This window comes from Lepidochelys kempii, chromosome 28, assembly GCF_965140285.1.
Source record: "Lepidochelys kempii isolate rLepKem1 chromosome 28, rLepKem1.hap1, whole genome shotgun sequence".
Classification (NCBI taxonomy): domain Eukaryota; kingdom Metazoa; phylum Chordata; order Testudines; family Cheloniidae; genus Lepidochelys; species Lepidochelys kempii.
In genome coordinates, this window is record NC_136407.1 from 6,386,842 (window position 1) to 6,413,381 (window position 26,540).

Genomic DNA, 26,540 nt, shown 5'->3' on the forward strand with positions numbered 1-26,540 from the left:
CGGCACATCTTTCCTGTGATTTTGGACCAATGGAAAAAAACCCAGTGACTCTTAAAATTCCCTATGAAACAGGTTTAACAAAATACATGAGCTTATGAACAACCGGAAAATATACTTCTCAAGTGGAAAACTATAACTGGGCTTCTTTGCAAAGAAATGGTAAGTTTTCTTACAGGAAAAGCCACAAACTGTCTGGAAAGGAAGAGCAGGTGGAATTACTTGCCTCGGGGAAATTAAATACCCAGAGAATTGCCGGGGCGGTGATGACGGTGACCGCGGTTTGCTCACCTGTGGCTCCCCCTCCCCGTGCTGTGGAGGTAGGGGCCAGGCAGGTCTGAGTCTGCAAGCAGGCCCCCTGCCTCAGGTGCAGCTCCCTTGGCCTTGGTGGCCAACAGTCTGGGAGCCTCCTGGCCAATGAGGAGGGTGAAGGCAAAGGGGGAGATTGTAGGGAGGCGGGGGGCTGTCTCTGGAGGCACAAAGGGGGGGGGCTCTGGAGAGGGCTGATGGGGGCACAGGGGCTGGTGGGGATCTTCTGGGGGGCAGAGGGTTGTGTGGGTCTCTGTGGGGTGGGGGGGAGTGATGGACAGAGCCAGCTGCAGCCCAGGTCTGGTCTGTGGGGGAAGGGAGTGTTGCTATTTCCCCCCCCCCCCGCAGGAAGCCCTCTCCGTACTGTGTATTTTATGCCAGCCCTGGGGTGCCCATCACTGCTCCTTTCTCCTGCCCCCGGCTCCATCTGTTTGTCTGCTCCCACAATGCCCCCCCCCATCTGTGTCTGACAGGGACAGACTCCTGCAGCTCCCTCCCCCTCCCGGCTTGGGAGGCGCGGGCAGGCAGCTCTGGCATCGTCCCCCCCCCCCCCCCCACAGCTGGGAACCGGGTCAGCTCTGGGAGGGGGGACGCCGGGGAGGGGGGGAGCTGCCCCTGAGGGGAGAGCACCCCAGGCTGCCGAACCGTGGAGCCTGGGCACCATGGCACATCTCGCCACCTATGTATCCCACCCACCCTGCTCCCTGTCCCCTGACTGCCCCTGCCCCTTATCCAATCCCCCGGCCCCCCTAACCATGAGGCGCCAAGCAGCACTGAGGGGCCCTTAGATCCACCACAGAGACTTCTGCCGGCTCAACTAATGGAGAAGCAGCAGTAGTAGGTTGTTACCCTGTGTGTAGACTGGTCATTAGAGGGGCATGAGTGTCACACTTTTCCAGGGAATTTCACAACTATTTGCTCCCAGCAGGGGAACGTGGCGAGTGCACGATCCAATCCCAGCTCAGTCCCTATGGAACTCCAATAATTCCCTTTGTTCCCCCCCCTCCACGCTCCTAACTCCCTTCCACCCTCAGTAGTTCCTGGCTGTCTCCTCTCTGCTCCTCACCCCTTTGCATTCGGCTCAGGCTGCTTATTCGTTGTCGGCCACCCTGCTTGGTGCCAGAAGTGGGATCATGGAGCGCACCAGAGAGACAGACTCCTTGCTCTCAGGGCTGGTGCTCGGACCCACAGCAAACTCTGGTGTCATGTCCATGGCTGCAGCATAGAGAGAGGCCAGTGGGATGGGAAGATAGTAAAGGAGGGTGGTGGAAGAGAGACAGCTTGGGGAGGGGAGGGGGGTTCTCTCTTTTTCTTTTTCTCTCCTCTCTCTGTTCTTTTCTTTCCCTGCCAGGATGACTGCTTGTATATCAGACGATACAATTTCTGAGGTCACAGGAGCAGCAAGAGCCCAGGGGAAACTGCTCCCCTCCCTAACTCCATCCCAGCTGGGGTCTGTTTGGGACAACAGGCTGAAGCTGAGGGTTATTTGGTGGCAGGGCGGGGTTCTAGCAGGTCTTCTGGGCATGCAGATGAGAAATGACCCCACCTTGTCTCAGTTCTCCCCGTGGGGCTTTAGGGAGCAGGGCAGGTGTGTTAGCAATTCCACCCAACATCTCCCTTTCATCCCAAGCCAGGGATGGCTCCAGCTGCCCTTCGTCCCTTAGGTCAGCGGTGCCCAAGGTCAGTACACAGGAGGGCACAGATGCCCCCATCTGTCGCCCACAGGCCATAAATTGGGTACCTCACCTTAAGTTTTGGTGCCGGGGCTCCTGGGGGTGTAAACTGTGGGACCACAACCTTCAGTCTCACCCACCTGGGCTCCCTCTCACACTGCGAGGCTGTTGGCAAGCAACACGCCTCTGGCACTTACATGGACACCCGCAGGCAGGGACACACCCAGCTGCGTTCCATGCATGCTTCTCCCCACCACTCGTGACCTAACAACAGAGACGGTCCAGCCAATTCTCCCCAGCCTTGCTTCCCAGAACTGAACCGTCTTGCCCGGGGTCAGAAGCCTGACCCATGTGAGTTCATGACCCAGCCTGCCTCTCCGTCAATGCGGGGAGGCTACGCCCCAGCTTTCGTGAAACTGAGCTGTGTAACTTCAACCAAAACACAGTGCTTTAGATAAACTATAAACCAGGTTTACTAAGTACAGAAAGATAGATTTTAAGTGATTATAAGTAGGAAGCAAAGAGCTCAAAGTTGGTTAGCACCGAAATAAAACAAATGTGCAGTGTGAGTTCTATAAACGACACTGGGCTTGAATCAAGCAGTGTCGCACCCTGACAGATGGTATAGCACAAAACACAGACTGACACGCTCCTCCAGCCCGGGACCACTCCCCGCCGGTGCAGTGTCTTTGTCCTCCAGATGTGCTTCCAGGCACTGAGTTGTGGAGTGGGGAGTGAGGCCAAGCCCTTATGTCACTTCCCCGTTTTATTGTTTCTTCCAGCTTGCTGGAAAGATCCATGCTGGTGACGTGGAGGTCTGCCCTGCACCCGGGCAAGCAGCCTCCTTTGCCTACGTGCTTTCTGATAAGTCTTTTGCAATGGCCATTGGGAGAGTGGCTTCCTATTTCAGTCATGCACAGATAGCAAAACTGCCTGAAGCCCCAGACAAGGCTAGCACATGCAGTCCAGCAGAATATTAATGTTCAGCAGCTCGAGACTTTTAAAATGATACCTCACAAGGCCGACCTTGTGCAAAGCACGGCATAATTATGACAGTGGTGACTATGGGGGTTCCAGGGTGCCGCTGTGCGGCAGTTCGATTTCTCTTGTGAGTTTTTACGCAGAAAAAACCATTTCCTTTGCATGGATCAGTTGGTGTCGGCCCTGCTTTGAGCGGGGGATTGGCCTAGATGTCCTCCTGAGGTCTCTTCCAACCCTGACCTTCTATTCTATGATGCATGAACAGTAAAAACCTGTCTCTTGTCCAAGCCCAGGCACTAAATTCCATTGAAACTTTCTCTCCTTTAAAAGGAAATACCGGGCAAAGAGAAGGGATGTGGGCACCTTCTGCCCTGCCAGGGAAATGTTCACTCTCCTTGTGTTAAAAAAAAAATTCATACCATTTCAAGCCAAGAGGTTTTAATAAATATTTAAAAGGCTCTAAACCTACTCCTAGAGCATGTGTGTGTGTATATATATATAAGCTAAAAACCTAATAACATAATTTTAGGTAAAAGCACTGTGGTTTGTACCAATCATTTATCAAACAAAGAAGCTGTCTCCCCATTAATTTATTCCTAATTCCGCCTAAAGAAAAGAACAGTTAAGTTGCCACTGCTTTGGTCTCTAAAAATCTTGGATAACACTGTCTCCCCTTCCTGGAGCTCATGGATATGCCAGGTGGGAGGGACACATGCTCCCATGGCTCATAGAAGAAAGAAGTTGATAGAAAGGGTTCACCCAAAGAATGGTGAGCAAGAAAAGAGAAAAGCGGGCAACCCACCTGAGGTACCTGAGGGACCACGTAAATACTTCAAACACTTCAAAGAGCCTTTAAGAGGGAATTAGCAAAATTATTCAAGAAAAAGAAACTTTTGTCAGCCCTAGATAAGGTCTTTATGGTGTTTATTTCCTCGGCAAATTCTCTGATAAGTAAGGGCTGAGTTCTGATAGAAACTTTTCCCACACTCAGAGCATCTATCTCTTTGAGGTGTGGAGCCTCTGATGTCGAATAAGATTTGAGCTCTGAGAGCTCCTGCACTCTCAGCATCCATAAGGTCTGGCTCCCGTATGGATTCGCTGGTGTTTAATAAGGTTTGAGCTGTGAATGAGGCTTTTCCCACACTCGCCACAGTCGTAGGGTCTCTCTCCCGTACGGATTCGCTGGTGTTTAATAAGGTTTGAGCTGTGAATGAGGCTTTTCCCACACTCGCCACAGTCGTAGGGTCTGTCTCCCGTACAGATTCTCTGATGTGCAATAAGCAGAGAGCTGTCCCGGAAGCTTTTCCTGCACTCACAGCACTCATAAGGTCTCTCTCCTGTGTGGGTTCGCTGATGTGTAATCAGGGCCGGTGCAAGGATGTTTCATGCCCTAGGTGAAACTTCCACCTTGCACCCGGCCCCCCTCCCTGGGAGCTCTAGGGCAGCTCCCAGCCTCCCCTCCCCCCCGGAGGTCCCCCCACAGCAGCTCCCAGCTGCCACCCCCCTCCCTCGGCCCGGGGAGATGAATGGGTACTCAGGAGTAAGCCATAGGAGGGCTCCTCCAGGATCCCTGAATCTGTTCTTAGGGTAACAGCTCTGACCGGCAGACATACTCACCTCGCAGCAGGGCCGATGAGTGCAGCCAGGGGCAGGGCGTGGGGGAGTGGGTCTCGGTGGCGGGGGGGGAGCAGTGGGAGCTTGGCAGTGGGGGAGGCTTGTGTGTTTTGGGGTGCTAGGCAGTGGGGGGTTTGGAGGGGTGCTGGGTGGTGGGGGAGATCTGTGTGTGTTGGGATGTGGGCAATGGGTGTGGGGGCGGGCCCTGTGTAGTTGTGGTGTGGGGGCGGTGGGGAAGGACGCTGGACCGGGGGGGGATCTGTGTGGTGGGGCGCTAGTGGGAGTGGGGTTCAGTGTGGGGTGCTGGGCCGTTGTCGGGGGGGGGGCTCTGGGCAGGTGGGCTCTGGGCAGGGCTCGTGGTATGGAGGGCTCTGTGCATTTCTGGTGGGGGTCTCTGAGCAGGAGGGGGGCACTGGGCATATGGAGTCAGGGGGGAAGGGGCCCGCTGGCAGTACAGGGCCGGGCAGGCCCCTTCGCATTCGGCAGCTGCCGGTTTGTAAACAGTGCCCTTGCACTGAGCTGGGCAGAGCGGGGTCGCCCCCTCCGTGCCCTGCCCCATTGCCCCTGGCCAGCCCCGCGCTCCGGGTACCGACCTCCCCGCCCCATGCTCCGTTATCCCCATGGGGCCCACACATATGTTTGGGGCTGAGCCTACAAAAGGTTAATCCGGGCCTGGATATGCTCATGTGACTCCATCTTGGGCCAGTAACTTTCCATACACAGGGGCTATGGGCTTTGTCTGGACAGTAAATGTCCATGCACATGGCAAAGGATGTAAAAGACTCCTGTGACATCTCCACTTTGCTTCGTTCCTGCTCTAATTCTCTGGACTGTGGATTTACACCTAAAAGGAGTATCTTGAACGATGGACTGAGGACCTTCCAGTCCTTCGGAAGTTGCCAGAGAGACTTTTGCAAGCCAGCAATCTATTCCCTCACTGCCCCAAACCTGATCTAAGGGCTTTGCCATCATTTGTATATATGTCATCTATTAGCCATTTACAACTCTCTTCTTTCCTTTTCTTTTATTGATACGTCTTTAGTCCATTTACCAAGGATTGGCTGGCAGTGTGATATTTAAGGTATAAGATATTTAAGATATAAGGTCTGAGATACATATTGACCTGGGGTAAGTCTCTGATCCTCTGGGATTAGAAAGAACCTCACCAATGGTGAAATGGGTTTTCAATAGCTTCTCACGCTATTAATTATTATTAATTATTATTATTATTAGGGGAGGAGGGATAGCTCAGTGGTTTGAGCATTGGCCTGCTAAACCCAGGGGTGTGAGTTCAATCCTTGAGGGGGCCATTTAAGGATCTGGGGCAAAAATTGGGGATTGGTCCTGCTTTGAGCAGGGAGTTGGACTAGATACCTCCTGAGGTCCCTGATATTCTATGTTTGTGTGGACAGGAGCCAAGGGCTGGAATGCCTAAAGGGGGCTGTGTTTGGCCTCTGGTCAACCAGTGTGGTACAGAAAGAGCTCTTCTTTTGCTGAATCTAGTTATAGACTAAAGCACCAGTTTGGGGGAATTGTCCACCCTGATTCTTGCCGTCTGCCCTGCATGTGGCATTCTCAGTGTGGTCCATCCCAGGCATCCAGTCACAGAGACATTTGTTCCTTCCAGGGAACTCTTCTAGGAAGGCCCATGCTATCTCTGCCTACCCTAGGAGGAGTGAGAGGAGAATCAGACTCATAGAAGATTAGGGTTGGAAGAGACCTCAGGAGGTCATCTAGTCCAATCCCCTGCTCAAAGCAGGACCAACACCACCTAAATCATCCCAGCCAGGGCTTTGTCAAGCCGTGCCTTAAAAACCTTTAAGGATGGAGAAGCTCTGGTGGTGCCCTTAACTCCAGGCTGTCTCGCTTGGGCAGGTAGAATTGACTCCATTTGCTGCTGAGAATTGATGTCTTGAGAGAATTAAGAGTGTTGGTTGAGTTTGCTAACAGGGACCTATGGGAAAGGCCTCCTGGCACATCCTGGGAACTGGTGGAGGTTTCAGCAAATTACCAGATAGTGGCCCTTAAGAACTGGAGTGGCCTATGTGGCCCCCAGAAGTTTTAGCAATGACAGTGAGAAGTGTAAGGTGATGCATTTAGGGATTAATAACAAGAATTTTAGTTATAAGCTGGGGACGCATCAATTAGAAGTAACGGAGGAGGAGAAGGACCTTGGAGTATTGGTCGATCATAGGTTGACTATGAGCTGCCAATGTGATATGGCCGTGAACAAAGCTAATGCAGTCTTGGGATGCATCAGGCGAGGTATTTCCAATAGGGATAAGGAGGTTTTAGTACCGTTATACAAGGCACTGGTGAGACCTCACCTGGAATACTGTGTGCCGTTCTGGTCTCTCATGTTTAAGAAGGATGAATTCAAACTGGAACAGCTACAGAGAAGGGCTACTAGGATGAGCCGAGGAATGGAAAACTTGTCTTATGAAAGGAGACTCAAAGAGCTTGGCTTGTTTAGCCTAACCAAAAGAAGGCTGAGAGGAGATTACTATCTATAAATATATCAGAGGGATAAATACAACAGAGGGAGAAGAATTATTTAAGTTCAGTACCACTGTGGACTCAAGAACAAATGGATATAAACTGGCCATCAGGAAGTTTAGACTTGAAATTAGACAAAGGTTTCTAACCATCAGAGGAGTGAAGTTTTGGAATAGCCTTCCAAGGGAAGCAGTGGGGGCAAAAGACCTATCTGGCTTCAAGATTAAACTCGATAAGTTTATGGAGGAGATGGTATGATGGCATAACATGATTTTGGTAATTAATTGATCTTTAACTATTCATGGTAAATAGGCCTAATGGCCTGTGATGGGATGTTAGTTGGGGTGGGATCTGAGTTACCCAGGAAAGAATTTTCTGTAGTATCTGGCCAGTGAATCTTTCCCATATGCTCAGGGTTTAGCTGATCCCCATATTTGGGGTCGGGAAGGAATTTTCCTCCAGGACAGATTGGAAGAGGCCCTGGGGGTTTTTCGTCTTCCTCTGCAGCGTGGGGCACGGGTCACTTGCTGGAGGATTCTCTGCTCCTTGAAGTCTTTAAACCACGATTTGACTACGTCAATAGCTCAGACACAGGTGAGAGGTTTATTGCAGGAGTGGGTGGGTGAGATTCTGCGGCCTGCGTTGTGCAGGAGGTCGGACTAGATGATCATAATGGTCCCTTCTGACCTTAGTATCTATGAATCTGTGAAACCATCAGGAGCTGTGAGCCAAGAATAAACTAGAATGTGGTAAAATTGATGCAGAAATCCTACTTCCAGGCCCCAATCCCCCATCTCCGAAGCAGTATAGGTATTCAAAAGAAGCAGAGGCCAGCCTGAAAGAAACAATGGACCTGCTCTTAAGCCAAGGTCCTAGTGGAATAAACAAGCCTCAATAACACCACCCTAGGGCAGGTCCTTAAAAGTTATGGCAAGACCTGGAGGCTGGTAGTAGATTTTCATCCCCTTAATTCTGTGACCCCCACTGATGGCCCCCAGAGTGGCTAAGTATCACGAGATGATGGCCTCCTTTGTAGTAGGGGCCAAGTGATTTTCAGTTTTGGATTTGGCCAGTGATTTCTCTTCTACCCCTTTACACCAGTATAGCTATTCTAAAATTAACTTTTACCTTTCAGAGGAAGCGGTTGTGTTCTGCCAGGGTGCCTGTGGGCTGGAACAATGCGCCTATTATTTGTGAAGATGAAGGTGGGGCTGCCTGAAAGAGACAGTGTGATGTCTTATGTGGAGGATATCCTGGTTTTCACTCAGACCAGGGAAGAGAATCTGGAGCTATTGGACAGGGACTTCCAAACGATTCAGGAAACTGGGTTTGATCCTAAGGAAAGCCAAGTTGTGCTCCCAACCATTAGTGACTCTGGGACAGGAGGGGCATTTCCCTGACCAACAGAGAGCGGAGCTGATTCTTAGATGCCCAGCTCCCACAGATGTAACTGTTCTTAGATTCTTTCTGGGAATGGATCGTTTCTCCCGAGATTTCATTGAGGGCTTTTTAGAGAAGGCAGCCCCACTGCGTGACTTGTTAAAGAATGGGGTGGAATGGGGAAGTGGGGCCGTCTGCAGCAGGAAGCCATGGTGCAGTTAAAAGAAGCCTACGGTTATGTCTACACTGAGAAAGCCACCATGAAAGTACCCACCAATGAGGCCCTAAAACGGCAGTGCTTGCTGGCTCCACCCAGACAGCCAAGAATGTAGCTAGAGCCGTAGCCTTTGAGAATACCCCCAACACGCAGGAGGTAGCCATTTTTAAGGATTCAGATTGGGTCCTCCGATCCCTGGTGGACTGGGTTCCTGAGTGGAAAGAGAGAGGTATTAAGCCTGCGGATGGAAAAACCCTAACGCATGCTGACAAGCTGGCATACATGTGGACATTAGCAGAGGCTCGTGAGACAGTAATACATCTGGGAAAAGAGAGAAGCTCATAAGAAGCGAACTGAGGAAGTGAAGTGGAATAACCGAGTTGGTGAGGCAGCAAAAAGGAGAGATGACAGAACGAGGAGGAATGGTCTCAAGTTGCAGTGGGGGAAGTTTAGGTTGGATATTAGGAAAAACTTTTTCACTCGGAGGGTGGTGAAACACTGGAATGCGTTACCTAGGGAGGTGGTAGAATCTCCTTCCTTAGAGGTTTTTAAGGTCAGGCTTGACAAAGCCCTGGCTGGGATGATTTAGTTGGGGATTGGCCCTGCTTTGAGCAGGGGGTTGGACTAGATTCCTCCTGAGGTCCCTTCCAACCCTGATCTTCTATGATTCTATGAAGGGGAGACTGTTTTGCCCTGCACTTTGGAGGCTCTGGCTTCTCAAGAAATTTGTAATAGGGACACAAAGGTTGTTTGGATAATAGGGTGGTTAAACAGTTCCTTGGTAAAAGACTTATTTACATGCAGTCCACCATGAGGGGGAAATGGCTCCTCCAGGGACCCCCATGGAGTAAAAACTGTAGAAGTGTGGATTTTGGAACCACCTGCAATTAATTTGCTTGGGACACATGTAGGTCAAACCACGGTAAAGAAGCATTTGGAGATGAATGCAACCCACACCCTGAAAAGCGTTATTGTCGATCTCGCCTTAGCAAGCTTCTTGGCAATAGAACTGCGGAAAGTTTGTCCAGCCATTGTATGAGGGCTGGAAAAATGGGATTAATTTTCATGATGTCCCCCAACTGGCCTAGGACTGAATGAAAAGGGAGCATTTGGGAGCGACTGAATTGGGGGTAGGGGTGGTAATATCAATCCGGTGGTGGTTGCAAATAAAATGAATGCAGTAGAGAAATACCTGAAGGATTTAACAACACCCCCTCAGAGTATCCTTAGATCAGCTAAGCTCCACACAGGATGGGGTGGGACAGGTTTTAGAGGAATGGGAACAATCCCCCAAGCAGAACACCTCTGCCTCTTGCAGGCTGTGGGTGCCCTCCAGAATAATTTTCCTTGGGTCTGGCAAATGCAGCTTCAGATTATTGAGGTGGTAAAAGACATAAATCGAGACCATGTGATCTGGATCCTCCCACTGGAAATTAGAAGCATTATTTGAAAAAATTCCACCCAGACTTAGAGAGATTTGCAATGCTGGTAGAAAATGGTAAATTTTCTCTATGATAGAAGGTCAGGAGAAATCACTATATTTGTCTTGTCATGTCAGAAGCAGAAATAAGGCAGCTTTCCCCTATTGCAGCCTTGGGCCTTAATGTTAATCAAACAGTGATGGCACCCCTGGACCCCAGAGTATGGGTAACACAAGAGGCCCACAGGTGGAATTGGGAACTCTGCAGCCACAGGATGTGTGTTTAGAAATAACAGAGGGAAAATTTCACTATGCTATTAATCCATTTGCAAATGAATCTACGGTTGTGTACGTGGGTGATAGTTCCATACGTCTTAGAAGCTGGTGCTCATAATTAATTACATGCAACATTTGTCTCAAAAACCACATGAAAGCAAATGGTTTTGCCACATCGTAGCATGTGATTTTAAATTTCCAGTGCCTGCATCGAAATGGAGCTAATTACATGTAATACCTGGACCCACTGGAATGAATGGGCCAAAAGAAAACTCATGGGGTTCAACAAGAACAAGTGCAGAGTCCTGCACTTAGGATGGAAGAATCCAATGCACCACTACAGACTAGGGACCAAATGGCTGGGCAGCAGTTCTGCAGAAAAGGACCTAGGGGTGACAGTGGACGAGAAGCTGGATATGAGTCAACAGTGTGCCCTTGTTGCCAAGAAGGCCAATGGCATTTTGGGATGTATAAGTAGGGACATTACCAGCAGATCGAGGGATGTGATCGTTCCCCTCTATTCGACACTGGCGAGGTCTCTTCTGGAGTACTGTGTCCAGTTTTGGGTCCCACACAACACGAAGGATGTGGATAAATTGGAAAGAGTCCAGCGGAGAGCAACAAAAATGATGAGGGGACTGGAACACATGACTTATGAGGAGAGGCTGAGGGAGCTGGGATTGTTTAGTCTACAGAAGAGAAGAATGAGGGGGGATTTGATAGCTGCTTTCAACTACCTGAAAGGGGGTTCCAAAGAGGATGGCTCTAGACTGTTCTCAGTGGTAGCAGATGACAGAACAAGGAGTAATGGTCTCAAGTTGCAGTGGGGGAGGTTTAGGTTGGATATTAGGAAAAACTTTTTCACTAGGAGGGTGGTGAAACACTGGAATGGGTTACCTAGGGAGGTGGTGGAATCTCCTTCCTTAGAAGTTTTTAAGGTCAGGCTTGACAAAGCCCTGGCTGGGATGATTTAGTTGGGGATCGGTCCTGCTTTGAGCAGGGGGTTGGACTAGATACCTCCTGAGGTCCCTTCCAACCCTGAAATTCTATGATTCTATGAATTGAACTCTTTTACAGATACTGTGTCAGCGTCCCCTTTTGAGGAATTATTTACATCCTGCTAAACAGGAAGCACGCAAAGTCATGGTCACTGTCGTAGAGACTGGCATTCAGTCACTTTCTCTTGCTACTTCCCACCTATAATAGAAAAGGTAGGAGGGATGTTCTGATATTACACTCCATATTCTTCATGGAAATGTGCTTATGATATGGATAGGATATAACCGAGATGTACCTCATGCAAGCTGGTGCATGTTTGATCGCATTGGAACGGTTATGATTTACTGAACGCGGTGACCCAATTTGAAGCATGTATCTGCAGCTGGGAATATTGACCGTGTCGCTGTATTTCAAATGTGCTAAGCTGGATGAGGCCAAACGGTGTTAGTGGCTGATTGAGGAAATGCACACAAGCATAAGGACAGGTTTCAGAGGAGCAGCCGTGTTAGTCCGTATCCGTAAAAAGAACAAGAGGACTGGTGGCACCTTAGAGACTAACCAATTTATTTGAGCATGAGCTTTCGTGAGCTACAGCTCACTTCCTCGGATGCATTCAGGAAGCCCCCTAGAAACTGAGAGTAATAGAAACCTCTCAGAGATAGCTCTACATAATGCGAACTGTTTGACCCAGGTCACAGCAAAAATGCTGTCCAGCAAGTGGGGGGAAGATATAAAAGAGGGACAATGATAACATGAGGGGTCCTCACTCTCCCTACAACACCACACCTGAAAACAGCCAAGGAACAAAGACTGACTTGCAGGAAGTGACCGTCCCAGGCTGGAAGGATTTTTAGCCTGTGTATGAAAACCGGGAAAAGCCAAGGCAATTTGTGCCTTAAGAATCTGCCAGCCTGTTTATCACTCAGGGTGAGAATTTGCTAATTTGCATCCTACCTATTTAGTGTGTTATCATAAAATCATAGACCTGAAAGGGACCTCAGGAGGTCGTCAAGTCCAGTCCCCTGCACTCAAAGCAGGACTAAGTATTATCTAGACCATCCCTGACAGGCGTTTGTCCAGCCTGCTCTTAAAAATCCCTAATGATGGAGATTCCAGAGCCTCCCTAGGCAATTTATTCCAGTGCTTCACCACCCTGACAATTACGAAGTTTTCCCTAATGTCCAACATAAACTGCCTTTGCTGCAATTTAAGCCCACTGCTTCTTGTCCTATCCTCAGAGGTTCAGAAGAACAATTTTTCTCCCTCCTCCTTTTAATAACCTTTTACATACTTGAAAACTGTTCTCATGTCCCTTCTCAGTCTTCTCTTCTCCAGACTAAACAAACCCAATTTTTTCAATCTTCCCTCAGAGGTCATGTTTTCTGGACCTTTGATAATTTTTGTTGATCTTCTCTGGACTCTCTCCAATTTGCCCACATCTTTCCTGAAATGTGGCACCCAGAACTGGACACAATACTCCAGCTGAGGCCTAATCAGCGCAGAGTAGAGCGGAAGAATTACTTCTCGTGTCTTGCTTACCACACTCCTGCTAATACATCCCAGAATGATGTTCGCTTCTTTTGCAACAGCTTGTGATCCACTATGACCCCCAGATCCCTTTCCACAGTACTCCTTCTTAGGCCATCATTTCCCATTGTGTATGTGTGCAGCGGATTGTTCCTTCCTAAGTGGAGTACTTTGCATTTGACCTTATTGAATTTCATCCTATTTACTTCAGACCATTTCTGTAGTTTGTCCAGATCATTTTGAATTTTAATCCTATCCCCCAAAGCACTTGCAACCCTGGCCAGCTTGGTATTGTCCACAAACTTTAGAAGTGTACTCTGTATGCCATTATGGTCAGTTTGCAGCTTTTGTTTATTTACTAAGGTAATCGGCTTTGTTCTGTTTGCTATCCCTTTAACCACTTAAAATCTACCTTTTGTAGTTAATACATTTATTTTGTTTATTATTAAACCCAGTTTATGTAATTTCTAATGGGGGGGCAAGAAGTTGTGCACATCTCTCTTCGCTTTGAGGAAGAGGGTGGATTTTTATGAGCTTGCGCTGTGCCGATATTTCTATACAGTGCAAGACAGTATTATTTTGGGTTTATCTCCAAAAAGGGGAGTACTGGGGAAGTCCTCTCACACAGAGCTGACATCAGTCTGTGCCTGCAACTGGGTGTGGCCCTACCTGTGTATGTGCTGCAAGAGGCCAGAGAGCTCAATTCAGCAAAACAGGGAGTGGGAACCCAGGCCGGTGGAACAAGAGAGGCTCAGTGAAATCCCCCAGTACATCAGGTGGTGTTGCAGAAGCGGGGGGGGTCCAACCCATCACAGATGTATTTGTTTTAAGGAAGCCTCTGCTGAAGGGCATTTTCACTGTTTTCTTTCCAACTATCTAGCCCTGTGGTAGGCCTTAATCGCTGGTTAATATCCAGTTGGCATGCAGGACCTCCCCTGCTTCTATTAATTAAAGGTCAAAAAACTTGCTCAGTGCCTCAGTGAGTTTGCCTGGTGAGATGTTGTTCCTTTCAGAACCTCAACTTCAGCAAAATTCAAACTTTTGAAATCTAGGAAATGCATAGTTAAGGTTGCCCACACAACCTTAACTCTGCCTCCCCCCACAATGCCCCAATATGCCCTGTTAACACACATGCATTTACTTTGCCAGCATCACATTCACTGAACCGTACAGGCTCTTCACCTCCATTAACAACCAAATTAGACCCCCAACATCAGCTAGGCCTGACTAGGCACAGCCAGCTAGAGTGGGGCACAGGCTGGGCCTAGCCATGACGGACACTGCAGAGCATCACCTGCCACTACTCAGAGACTCTCCCCACTTCACTGACCCCAACTCAGTCATCCACTCTACCCCACCCAATTCCCAAAAACCTGGGAGAGGGAGCTCACTTTTCCCTTGTGATGCCCAGAGCTCCTCCAGTTACAGCTGGAGCAGAGATGGGGGCTCCCTTTGGCTGCTCCCCTGTGAGAACCAAAGGGTTAATTTAGATGGCAATTCAGGGTCGACTCGCTGATCTCCACCCTGATGTTCAGCGGTTCTGGCCCACGTTGCTTATTGAAAGAAATGGTTCCAGATTCCCCTTTACACATTTTATTAAACTGAAAAAAAAACACCAAAATCAAGAACACACATCACTAGGACTAAACCACTGTACACATGACTAAAGTAACCGTTGGGTGAACACACTTATGTTAAGGTCAAAATCAATAATTCAATGCTTTAACGATGCTGTTGCATTGCAATCATGTTATCAATTTAGCCAAATAATCAGATTAATACAACAGACCCTCAACCCTTATAAATCCTAAAACAGGAACCCAAGGAGGCAGCTGTCCATTTAGTTGTAAACCTCAGAGAACTTCACCCACGCCGTGCAATCGACATTGAGCTCGTTAACTATTTCAATACTGAAACCAAATAATTGTTCGTATTTAAACTGCAACCTGAAAGCCAATCCAAGCGTCCTCCTTCGATTGAACTCTTGTGTGGTAAATCCTTCTCTTTCACCCTCCAACACAGACACAGCCCCTAACGAGGTTTTAATGAGCAGAAGTCTAACAGTTCTCAATGAACAGTTTATAGGATTGAAGGATGTGCTGTTGATCAGAGTTTCAGAGTGGAGATTTAAAACCACGACTCTTTCTCTCTTTGTTAGCATAGCCAATAGCTTGGAGTATTCCCTCAGGTTGATTGATCTGCATTTGAACTTTCTCTATGTCATCATGGCAGGGTGGGATAATAGCCAAAGCAATAATAATAATTAATAATGAATAGAGACTATTTTACCAAATGGTCATTTGACTCAAAGTCCCTAGTAAATCGGTGACATTCAATCAAACAAAACCAATATCCAGTTATGTAACCAAACACCTTCAGGAGAGAGAAACCCACCTCTCACGGAGCTGTAAGACAATTTCGATGTCATGGAAAGTTAAATTCCAGAGCAGGAGACACCTGATGACTCAGAATTAGGACAGCAGATTCTCCCACCATCTTCTCCTCTGAAACCTGCTTCATTCCACGCTGTCTCACAATTACTGAGTCATGTGACTTGGGAAAGTTTTAGCATCAACATAATGCGAAAAAACAGCCAGTTTCCCCATCCAAAAACAATCCCAACTCAGAAGGAAAAAGACAAAAATTGTCTTTGCCAATAGACGAAAAATGGGGTTTAAGCTAAGAATGATCATTCTGTTCTAGACCCATTGAACATTCTCCTTCCGGGTCTGTGACTCTTTCACCTCCAAACCTAACAAGTCTGATTTAGGATCTAAGAAATTGAACCATGATTTCCAAGCACGGAGAGCTCAGAACACTGTGTCTTGGGGAACTATGGGAGGTGGAGGGAAAGAACGGGAAGAAGATAAACTCTACACAGCTGAGACAGACGGAAACACTGCTGAGATGATGGGTAATGAGGGAATCCCTCCGACACTTAATTGCTATAATTAAATATATTTTAAGTGAGAAAACGGTACAAAAAATAAACTGATTTTCAGCACAAGCCACGGCAATGTGAGAACAAATAGGTATCAGAGGGAACTGGTGACTCTAACAATCACTTTGCAGTGGGAGGAACAGTAGAAATGAGATGCTCCAGGGTTGTTTAGACAAGGAAAACTGATGGAGCACTGGTGAGGCTCTGAGGACACCTGCTAGATACCCCCAGCTACTGTACACAGGCTATGTCTTGACTACAGGAATAGTTGTGGTTTGACATCCAGCTAGCTAAGACCAGGGGAAATCCGAGTGGAGATGAGGGCCAGGTAATTTTATCTCAGTGGAGCTGGTTTAGGTCACCCGTGTCCTCTGGAGCTCATGGACATTCCTGGTAGAAGGAAGACGTGCTCCCATGACTCATAGAACAAAGGAGGTGATAGATACGAGCACTGGATTCATTCCAAAGAAGGACAAACTACAAAAGAGAAAAGTGGGCAACTCATCTAGGGGACCCAAGAGATCACGTGATGCAAATAGTTCAAAAAGTCTTTAAGAGGGAATTAGGAAAAAAAATAAATAAAAATGGTCAACCTTAAATAAGGTGTTTACGGTGTCTGTTTCTTTTGCAAATTCTCTGGCGGTAAGTAAGGGCTGAGGTCTGATAGAAGCTTTTCCCACCCTCATTTAGAGTGTCTCTAGGCAGGGTGGAGCCTCTGATGTCGAATGAGGTTCGAGCTGCGAGTGAAGTTTTTCCCACACTCGCTGCACTGATAAGGTCTGGCTCCCACGTGGATTCTCTGATGTTCCCTAAGCGCGGAGCTGACAAAGAATTTTTTCCCGCACTCACGGCACCCGTAGGGCCTCTCTTCTGTGTGGAATCTCTGATGTGTGATTAGGCTCGAGCGCCAAGTGAAGCTTTGCCCACACTCAGGGCATCCATAGGGTCGCTCGCCGGTGTGGATTCTCTGATGTTTAATCAGGTCCGAGCTCTGCGTGAAGCTTTTCCCGCACTCGCAGCATTCATGGGGTCTCTCTCCCGTGTGGATTCTCTGATGGGTCAGAAGCGCTGAGCTGTGAGTGAAGGTTTTTCCGCACTCGCTGCATTCATAGGGTCTCTCTCCCGTGTGGATTCGCTGATGCTTAGTAAGGTCTGAGCTGTCCATGAAGCTTTTCCCGCACTCACCGCATTCATAGGGTCTCTCTCCCGTGTGGATTCGCTGATGCTTAATAAGGTCGGAGCTGTCCATGAAGGCTTTCCCACACTCACCGCATTCATAGGGTCTCTCTCCCGTGTGGATTCTCTGATGTGCAATGAGGTGTGAACTGCGAGTGAAGGTTTTCCCGCACTCGCGGCATTCATAAGGTCTGGCTCCCGTATGGATTCTCAGATGTTTCATAAGTGAGGAGCTGTTGGTGAAGTTTTTCGCGCACTCACAGCATTTGTAGGGTCTCTCTCCTGTGTGAATTCTCTGATGTACAATTAGGTTTGAGCGCCGAGTGAAGCTTTCTCCACATTCAGAGCACGCATAGGATTGCGCCCCTGTGTGGATCCTCTGATGTGTAATGAGGGATGATTTCTGAGTGAAGTTTTTCCCACACTCGCAGCATGCGTAGGGTCTCTCTCCTGTGTGGATTCGTCGATGTTTAATAAGGGACGATCTCTGAGTGAAGGCTTTCCCACATTCACAGCATGCATAGGGTCTCTCTCCTGTGTGTATCCGCCGATGTTTAATAAGGGATGAGCTCTGAGTGAAGTTTTTCCCACACTCACAGCATTCATAGGGTCTTTCCCCAGTGTGGATGCTCTGATGTTTAATAAGGACTGAGCGCCTACAGAAATTTTTCCCACACTCAGAACATGTGTTTTTTCTCTCCCTTGCCTGCATTTTCTGCTGGGCTGTGGTTTCCTTGAGGTATTTGTGAGGTCCCAAACTATTAATGGATTTATTCCTTTTCTCCCTTGGCTTGTTTCCCTGCTTCCTCTCTGGCCTGTGCTGACTCTCACAACCTTCTCTCTGCTCATGACTCCTGGAATCATCCTCTTGAGATATTTGCAATAATGCCCCGTGTGCTTCCTCTTGATCAGCATCTTCCTGCTGAGGTTTCTGCTCCTCCTTCTCACTCAGCATCCCATCACCTGTTGGCAGAAACAGGAATGGAAAAGGGGAGACCCAACCATGTTGGAAATTAGCTGCGGTGGAAGAGGCAGTACGAGATGTCCCTCATGTTCTGGCAATCCCTAATCCCTAGGGTTTTAATTAGACAACTCACATGCTTTATATTAAGAACATATTTTGGTGGATTCAGATTGGAAGGATTCGATTTTTATCAATACACATCAATTTCACTGTCAACACACAAACCAACCAGAAATATTTCCATCAACAATCAAAATTTCAGATAGGCAAAATAAGTATGCTGTTGGAGAATGTAGAGTTTGGTGTAACGATACGGACTTGATATATTTGGACATGTGATGTTGACAGTTTTAACAGTTATAAAGCTTTAGTGTTCTGAATCTCAACATCTACTGCCATTAACTAATTATTGTCTGACTTCCCTGCATAATTTCCTGCAACTGAAAATATAAACTGATCAAAATTGAAAAAAATGCCTAAAACCTTTATTTTCGCACAGTTCTGAAAACTTAAAACCATCAAAATTGAAAGAAAAAAAAAGCTTAAATAATCTGAAATTATGAAAAAATAAAAACAATGATTAGGGCTGTCAATGAATCGCAGTTAACTCACGGGATTAACTCAAAAAAATGAATTGTGATTAAAATAATTTATTGCGATTCATCGCACTGTTAAGCAATAGAATACCAACTGAAATTTATTAAATATTTTTGGATGTTTTTCTACATTTTCAAATACATTGATTTCTATTACAACACAGAATACAAAGTGTACCATGCTCACTTTATATTATTATTTTTATTATAAATATTTGCACTGTAAAAATGATAAAAGAAATGGTATTTTTCAGTTCACCTCATACAGGTACTGTAGCACAATCTCTTTATCATGAAAGTGCAACTTACAAATGTAGATTTTTTTTTTTTTTGGTACAAAACTGCATTCAAAAACAAAACAATGTGAAATTTCAGAGCCTTGAAGTCCACTCAGTCCTACTTCTTGTTCAGCCAATCGCTAAGACAAACAAGTTTGTTTACATTTACAGGAGATGCTGCTGCCTGCTTCTTATTTACGTCACCTGAAAGTGAGGACAGGCATGGGACTTTTGCATGGGACTTTTGTAGCCAGCATTGCAAGGTATTTACGTGCCAGATATGCTAAACATTGGTATGCCCCTTCATGCTTCAGCCACCATTCCAGAGGACGTGCTTCCATGCTGATGATACGCGTTAAAAAATAATGCGGTAATTAAATTTGTGACTGAACTCCTTGGGGGAGAACTGTATGTCTCCGGCTCTGTTTTACCCGCATTCTGCCGTATATTTCATGTTATAGCAGTGTCGGATGATGACCCAGCCCATGTTCGTTTTAAGCACACTTTCACAGCAGATCTGACAAAACGCAAAGAAGGTACCAATGTGAGATTTCTAAAAATAGCTACAGCACTCCACCCAAGGTTTAAGAATCTGAAGTGCCTTCCAAAATCTGAGAGGGACGAGGTGTGGAGCATGCTTTCAGAAGTCTTCAAAGAGCAACACTCAAATGCGGAAACTACAGAACCCGAACCACCAAAAAAGAAAATCAACCTTCGGCTGGTGGCGTCTGACTTAGATGATGAAAATGAACATGCGTCGGTCCGCTCTGCTTTGGAGCAGAACCTGTCATCCGCATGGACGCATGTCCCCTGGAATGGTAGTTGAAGCATGAAGGGACATATGAATCTTTAATGCATCTGGCATGTAAATATCTTGTGATGCTGGCTACAAAACGGCCATGCAAACGCCGGCTCTCACTTTCAGGTGACACTGTAAACAAGAAGCGGGAAGCATTATCTCCTGCAAATTGTAACCAAGTTTGTTTGTCTGAGCGATTGGCTGAAGTAGGACTGAGTGGACTTGTAGGCTCTAAAGTTTTACATTGTTTTATTTTTGAATGGAGTTATTTTGTGTACATAATTCTACGTTTGTAAGTGCAACTTTAATGATAAAGAGATTGCACTACAGTATTTGTATAAGGTGAATTGAAAAATACTATTTCTTTTGTTTTTTTGCAGTGCAAATATTTGTAATCAAAAATAAATGTAAAGTGAGCATGGTACACTTTGTATCCTGTGTTGTTATTGGAATGAATATATTTGAAAATGTAGAAAACATCCAAAAATATTTAAATAAATGGGATTCCATTATTGTTTAACAGCGCGATTAATTGCGATTAATTTTTTTAATCACTCGACGGCCCAAATAAAAATTAAATTCTGCCAAGCCTACAGGTTGGTGACCTAAAGATAAAGTGCCTTTATGCCATTGCTAATCATCTGAGCTACCTTATCATGTACCTCGATACTTTAATACATTTTAACTTGTGTTTTGTTCATCAAATTCTAGACCAGATCCCTCAGCTTCTAGAATATTTTAGAGTGAAGCGGGCGGCATTTAAAATATGTTTTCCCTCTTTCTATCCTCTTCTAAGGGTGTCTGATGCAATAACCATTCTGGCTCTGAGTTTTCTTCATAGATCCCGAATTTTAGATTTAAAAAAAAAAGGTTAATCCAGAGAGCTTGTTCTAAATAGAACTTTATATCTCAGTGTGGCACTTTGTACCTCCAAGCAGCACCCCGGAACCCCCATATTCACCAGGGGTCATGTAATTCTGATGTTTTGTACAAAGTATGCCTTGTAAGATATCACAGGAAAGGTCATGATCGGCTGAAAGCCATTGTTCTGTCCAAGTACGGCCATCGTGAGTGTGTCTCAAGTTATGAAATTTTGCTGTATGTTTGTTTGCTTGCTAGTGACATATAAAGAAGGCAAACCACTCCCAGCAGGAAAGTTGTAATCAAGGGATTTACAAGCCAGTGAGGGCTGCCCAAGAATCACACGATGGGAACTGCCCCACTCTATGGTTCAGCTGCACAAGACTACACCGGGGGGATTGCTTAACCCCGTGACTCAGCAAAGCCCACCTGGACAAGTCTGGACTAGTATTTTCCAAACACATGGATTGAGGGTAGAAAATAAAGGATGGTGGCATCATTCCTTGGCCTTTCTCCTCCCCCACCGATGCTGGAGGCAACAAGAATGGTGAGAAGACGAAGGTTTCATCGGAGGAGACTGGCCCAGGCTTCAGGGAGAAGCCAGTGTATTAAGAACTGTAATTTTGGTGTCAAAACTTTACAGTGTAGACAAGGCCTAACTCTTTCCAGTGGGCTTTGGACTTAACTGTCTGGAGTAAATGTGTATCTTCTGTAAATCTTGGCAACTCACTGTTTACCCCTTTTTCCAGATCATTTGTGAATCTGTTGAACAGCGCAGATACAATACAGACCCCTAGGGGACACCACTATTTACCTCTCTCCATTCTCAAGACTAAACATTTATTCCTACAGTTTGTTTCTTATCTTTTAACCAATTTCCTTATCTTTTAACCAGTTAATGATCCATGAGAGGACCTTCTCTCTTATCCCTTTCCAGCTTACTTTGCTTAAGAGCCTTTGGTGAGGGACCTTGTCAAAGGCTTTCTGAAAATTTAAGTACACTGTATCCACTGGCTCACCCTTGTCCACATACTTGTTGACCCCGTCGAATAAATCTAATAGATGGGTGTGGCATGATTTCCCTTTACAAAAGCCATGTTGACTCTTCACCAACAAATCGTGTTCATCCCTGTGTCTGACAATTCTGTTCTTTACTAGATTTTCAAACAATTTGCCTTTTACTGAAGTTAGGCTTACCGGCTTGTAAATGTCAAGATCGCTTCTGGAGCCTTTTATAAATACTGGTGTCACATTAGCTATCCAGTCATCTGGTCCAGAAACTGATTTAAATGATAGCTTACAAACCATAGTTAGTAGCTCTGCAATTTCACATTTAAGTTCCTTCAGAACCCTTGGGTGAATCCCATCTGGTCCTGGTGATTTATTGATGTTGAATTTATCAGTTTGTTCCAAGTCTCTTCTAATGACACCTCAATCTGGGACAGTTCCTCAGATTTCTCACCTAAAAGAGAATGGCTCCAGTTTGGGAATCTCCCTCACATCCTCTGCTGCGAGGACTGACGCAAAGAATTCATTTAGTTTCTCTGCAACGGCCTTATCGCCCTTCAGTGCTCCTTCAGCAACTTGATCGTCCCGTGGCCCCACTGGTTGTTTAGCAAGCTTCACGCTACTTCAAAATTTTTTTCCCAGTTACTTTTTGAGTCTTTGGCAAGTTGCTCTTCAAATTCTTTTTTGACCTGCCTGATTGTACTTTTACACTTTCTCCAGCTTATGTTCTGCCCTGTTTCTCAGCAGTTTGTCTTGAATTTGGGTATTCTCAGTTGTGACCCACAAAGGAATGGTTACAGGGGCTTTCCACAGTTTATGTTCCTTTCTATTTTCCTCAGTAGGATTTAATTGACAATTTTTAAAGGATGCCTTTTTGCCTCTAACAGCTTCTTTTACTTTGTAGTTTAGACACGGAGGCACTTTCTTGGTCTTCTTACTACGTTTTTTTAATTTAGGATATACATTTAATTTGAGCTTCCACTGTCTTGTTTTTAAGTTGCCATGCAGCTTGCAGGCATTTCACTTTTGAGATTGTACCTTTTAATTTCTGTTGAATTAACATCCTCATTTGGGTGTAGGTCCCCTTTCTGAAATTAAATGCAACTACGGTGGGCTTCTTTAGTGTTTTCCCCCTTCCACAGGGATGTTAAATTTAATTATATTATGGTCACTATTACCAAGAGATACACCTAGAGTCACTTCTTGGACCAGATCCCATGCTCCATTTAGGACTAAATCAAGAGTTGCCTCTCCTCTGGTGGGTTCCAGGACCAGCTGATCCAAGAAGCCGTCATTTATGGTGTCAAGAAACTTGATTTCTGCATCCTGTCCTGAGGTGACATGTACCTGATCTATCTGGGGATACTTGAAATCCCCCATTATTACTGAGTTTTTTATTTTTATAGCCTCTCTAATCTCCCTGAGCATTTCACAGTCACAGTCAACCAAATAAGTGTTGGAGAGATGGACATAAATCAGGGACTGAATTTCCCCAAATTCTGTCCAGCAGACATAAGGGGATCAATTCTGCCTGTAAATCCCTCAGGGGGAAGGGAGGTCAAGGAGGGAGCTACTGCCAGGTGTCACTCAGGATGGGTAGGACGTCATGAACGACATCTGCCCTGAGGATACAAACCTGCTGGGGACAATTCTGATCTCAGAGAACTCACAAGGTCTCGGTCGGGAATCCCAGCGGTATCCTTCAGACACGGACAGGTTTTGAATTGATTTCATGATTCCTCACCTGTGCAGGCACCTCTCAGGGTGCCTCCTTCCTCTGAATCAAGGAGATCTGGGAGCCACGGCTCTTTGTCTTGTTCCAGATGGGAGATCACATCAGGTGAGAAAACTGGAAACTCTGCACAGGGAAAGGAAATCAGGGGGGTGCATAGGAGATTTCTCACAATTTTTTTATTATTTTAACCCCAACCCATTTTGGTGTAGGCTGAGGCTAGCTCCCCGGATGTTCGAATGTGTAGAACATTCTGCTTAAAATTTTTGTTGACTGCCACTGCACGTCGAGTGGATGTTTTTAGATAACTAGCCACAATGACTCCAAGATCTCTCTCTTGAGTGGTAACAGCTAATTTAGACCCCATCATTTTATATGTAGAGTTGGGATTACGTTTTCCACTGCGCATTACTTTGCATTTACCAACAATGAATTTCATCTGCCATTTTGTTGCCCAGTCACCCAGTTTTGTGTGGTCCTTTGTAACTCTTCGCAGTCTGATTGGGATTAAACTATCTTGAGTAGCTTTGTATCATCTGCAAATTTTGCCACCTCACTGTTTACCCCTTTTCCCAGATCATTTATGAATATGTTGAATAGGACTGGGCCCAGTACAGACACCACTATTTACCTCTCTCCATTCTGAAAACTGACCATTTATTCCTACTCTTTGTTTCCTAGCTTTTGTTTCCTGCTCCATGACAGGACCTTCCCTCTTATCCCATGACAGTTTACTTTGTTTAAGAGCCTTTGGTGAGGGACCTTGTCAAAGGCTTTCTGAAAATCTAAGTACACCATATCCACTGGATCCCCCTTGTCCACATGCTTGTTGACCCCCTCAAAGAATTCTACTAGATTGGTGAGGCATGATTTCCCTTTACAAAAACCATGTTGACTCTTCCCCAACAAATCATGTTCATCTCTGTGTCTGACCATTCTTAATTCTGTTGTTTACTAGAGTTTCAAACAATTTGCCTGGTACTGAAATTAGCCTTACTGTCCTGTGATTGCCGGAATCACTTCTGGAGCCTTTTCTAAAAATTGGCATCACATTAGCTATCCTCTAGTCATCTGGTATAGAAATTGATTTAAATGATAGGTTACATACCACACTTAATAGTTCTGCAATTTCACATTTGAGTTCCTTCAGAACTCTTGGGTGATGCCATCTGGTCGTGGTGACTTGTTACTGTTTAATGTATAAATTTGTTCCAAAACCTCCTCTAATGACACCTCAATCTCAGACAGTTCCTCAGATTTGTCACTGAAAAAGAATGGCTCTGGTTGGGGAATCTCCCTCTCATCCTCAGCCATGAAGACCGATGCAAAGAATTAGTTCAGATACACTGCAATGGCCTGATCCCCCTTGAGGGCTCCTTCAACATCTCAAAAGAGAGATTGCAGAAGACTGGAAAAGAGCAAATACAGTGCCAATCTATAAAAAGGGAAATAAGGACAACCCGGGGAATTACAGACCAGTCAGCTTAACTTCCGTACCCGGAAAGACAATGGAGCAAATAATTAAGCAATCAATTTGCAAACACCTAGAAGATAATAAGGTGATAAGTATAAGTCAGCATGGATTTGTGAAGAACAAATAATGTTAAACCAACCTGATAGCTTTCTTTGACAGAGTAACAAGCCTTGTGGATAGGGGGTGTGACAAGGTCGGGCCAGATGGCTACAGGACAGTGATCCCATTGGGATCCAAGAAGTGGGCCGGCGGAAGAATGCTGAATTAAGTCTTGCCCATAGTCCTCTTTTTGGGAGGCATTTGGGGGTAGAGAAGACCCTGGCACGGGACCTACAATGGTTCTTCTGGCCCAGGGTACATGAAGAACTGCGGAGGTACTGTGCGTCCTGCCCGCAGTGTCAGCTGCACAGGCCCCATCCCCACTTGAGGGTACCTTTAGTATCTCTTCCCACCATAGAGGTCCCCTTCGAGCGAATAGCCATGGACCTAGTGGGACTCCTGGAGAAGACGGCTTCGGGCCACCAATATATACTTGTTGTTTTGGACTATGCTACTCGCTACCCAGAAGCCGTCCCCCTGTGGAAGACAGCCTCTAAAATGATAGCCAAAGAGCTGGTGGGGATCTTTGCCTGAGTGGGGCTACCAAAGGAGTTATTAACAGACCAAGGAACCCCGTTTATATCAAAGCTAATGAAGGACCTCTGTATGCTGCTCCATATCCATACCCTGAGAACTTCAGTCTATCATCCACAGACCGATGGGCTGGTAGAAAGGTTTAACTGAACCCTGAAGGCTATGATATGGAAGGTGGTAAGTCGGGATGAGAAAGATTGGGACACCGTACTACCTTACCTTATGTTTGCTATCCGGGAGGTACCTCAGGCCTCAACTGGGTTTTCCCACTTCGAGTTATTATACGGACACCACCCCCGTGGCTTACTAGGTATCTGGGAAGAGGAACCCAATGAGGGGAGAAATATAATTGAACATGTATTGCAGATGCGAGAATGGATAGCCCGGGTCACCCCTATTGTATGGGAACATTTGGAAAAGGCACAGGAGGCCCAGCGAACCCATTACAATCGCCAGGCAAAAGTCCGACAGTTCCAACCAGGGGATCAGGTGATGGTGTTGGTACCCACGGCAGAAAGCAAGCTTCTGGCCCAATGGCAGGGGCCCTATGAGGTGTTTGAACCCGTGGGGGAAGTAACCTATAAGGTGCGGCAACCAGGATGCCGGAAACAAGAACAGATTTATCACATTAACCTCTTAAAACCTTGGCACCAGTGACAGGCATGTGTGGTGGCCCAAGAGGCCCCGATCCAGGGAAATAACCTGCAGGAGCAGATCAGGATGTCCCCTGATCTGACACCGAACCAGAAGAAGGAGGCAACTGAGATGATCAACCGGTACCAGGACGTGTTTTCAACCAAACCAGGCCGGACCACCGAAGCATATCACCACATTGTCACAGACCCTGGGGCAAAGGCCCTACTGGGTCCCAGCAGCAAAAAGGGAGGAGATCAAGGCAGAGGTAAAAAGGATGTTGGAGCTGGGAGTCATTGAGGAGTCCCACAGTCAGTGGTCAAGCCCGATTGTGTTGGTGCCCAAACCCGATGGCACCACTAGGTTTTGTAATGACTTTCGCTAGCTGAATGAGAGATCCAAATTCGATGAATACCCCATACCCCATATCGATGAGTTAGTTGACCACCTGGGTAATGCCTGATTTTTGACCACCCTTGATTTAACAAAGGGATCCTGGCAGATTCCCCTTGCCAAAGAGGTGAAAGAAAAGACGGCATTCTCTACACCAGAGAGT

General features: G+C 46.4%; 2 protein-coding genes across 17 annotated transcripts in view; both read right to left on the bottom strand.

Annotated features, from left to right (window-relative positions):
- LOC140904253 (E3 ubiquitin-protein ligase TRIM7-like) overlaps nt 1-26,540 on the bottom strand; it is an 84,021-nt gene that overhangs the window by 38,451 nt on the left and 19,030 nt on the right. The window lies entirely within an intron of this gene.
- The window catches only part of LOC140904206 (uncharacterized), a 46,917-nt gene continuing 24,318 nt past the window's right edge, over nt 3,942-26,540 (bottom strand). The window contains 3 exon segments of the mRNA XM_078850901.1: nt 3,942-4,315; nt 16,551-17,969; nt 23,257-23,370. Of these exon segments, the coding sequence (XP_078707027.1) occupies nt 3,957-4,315; nt 16,551-17,969; nt 23,257-23,370 (1,892 nt within the window). The 3' untranslated portion in view covers nt 3,942-3,956.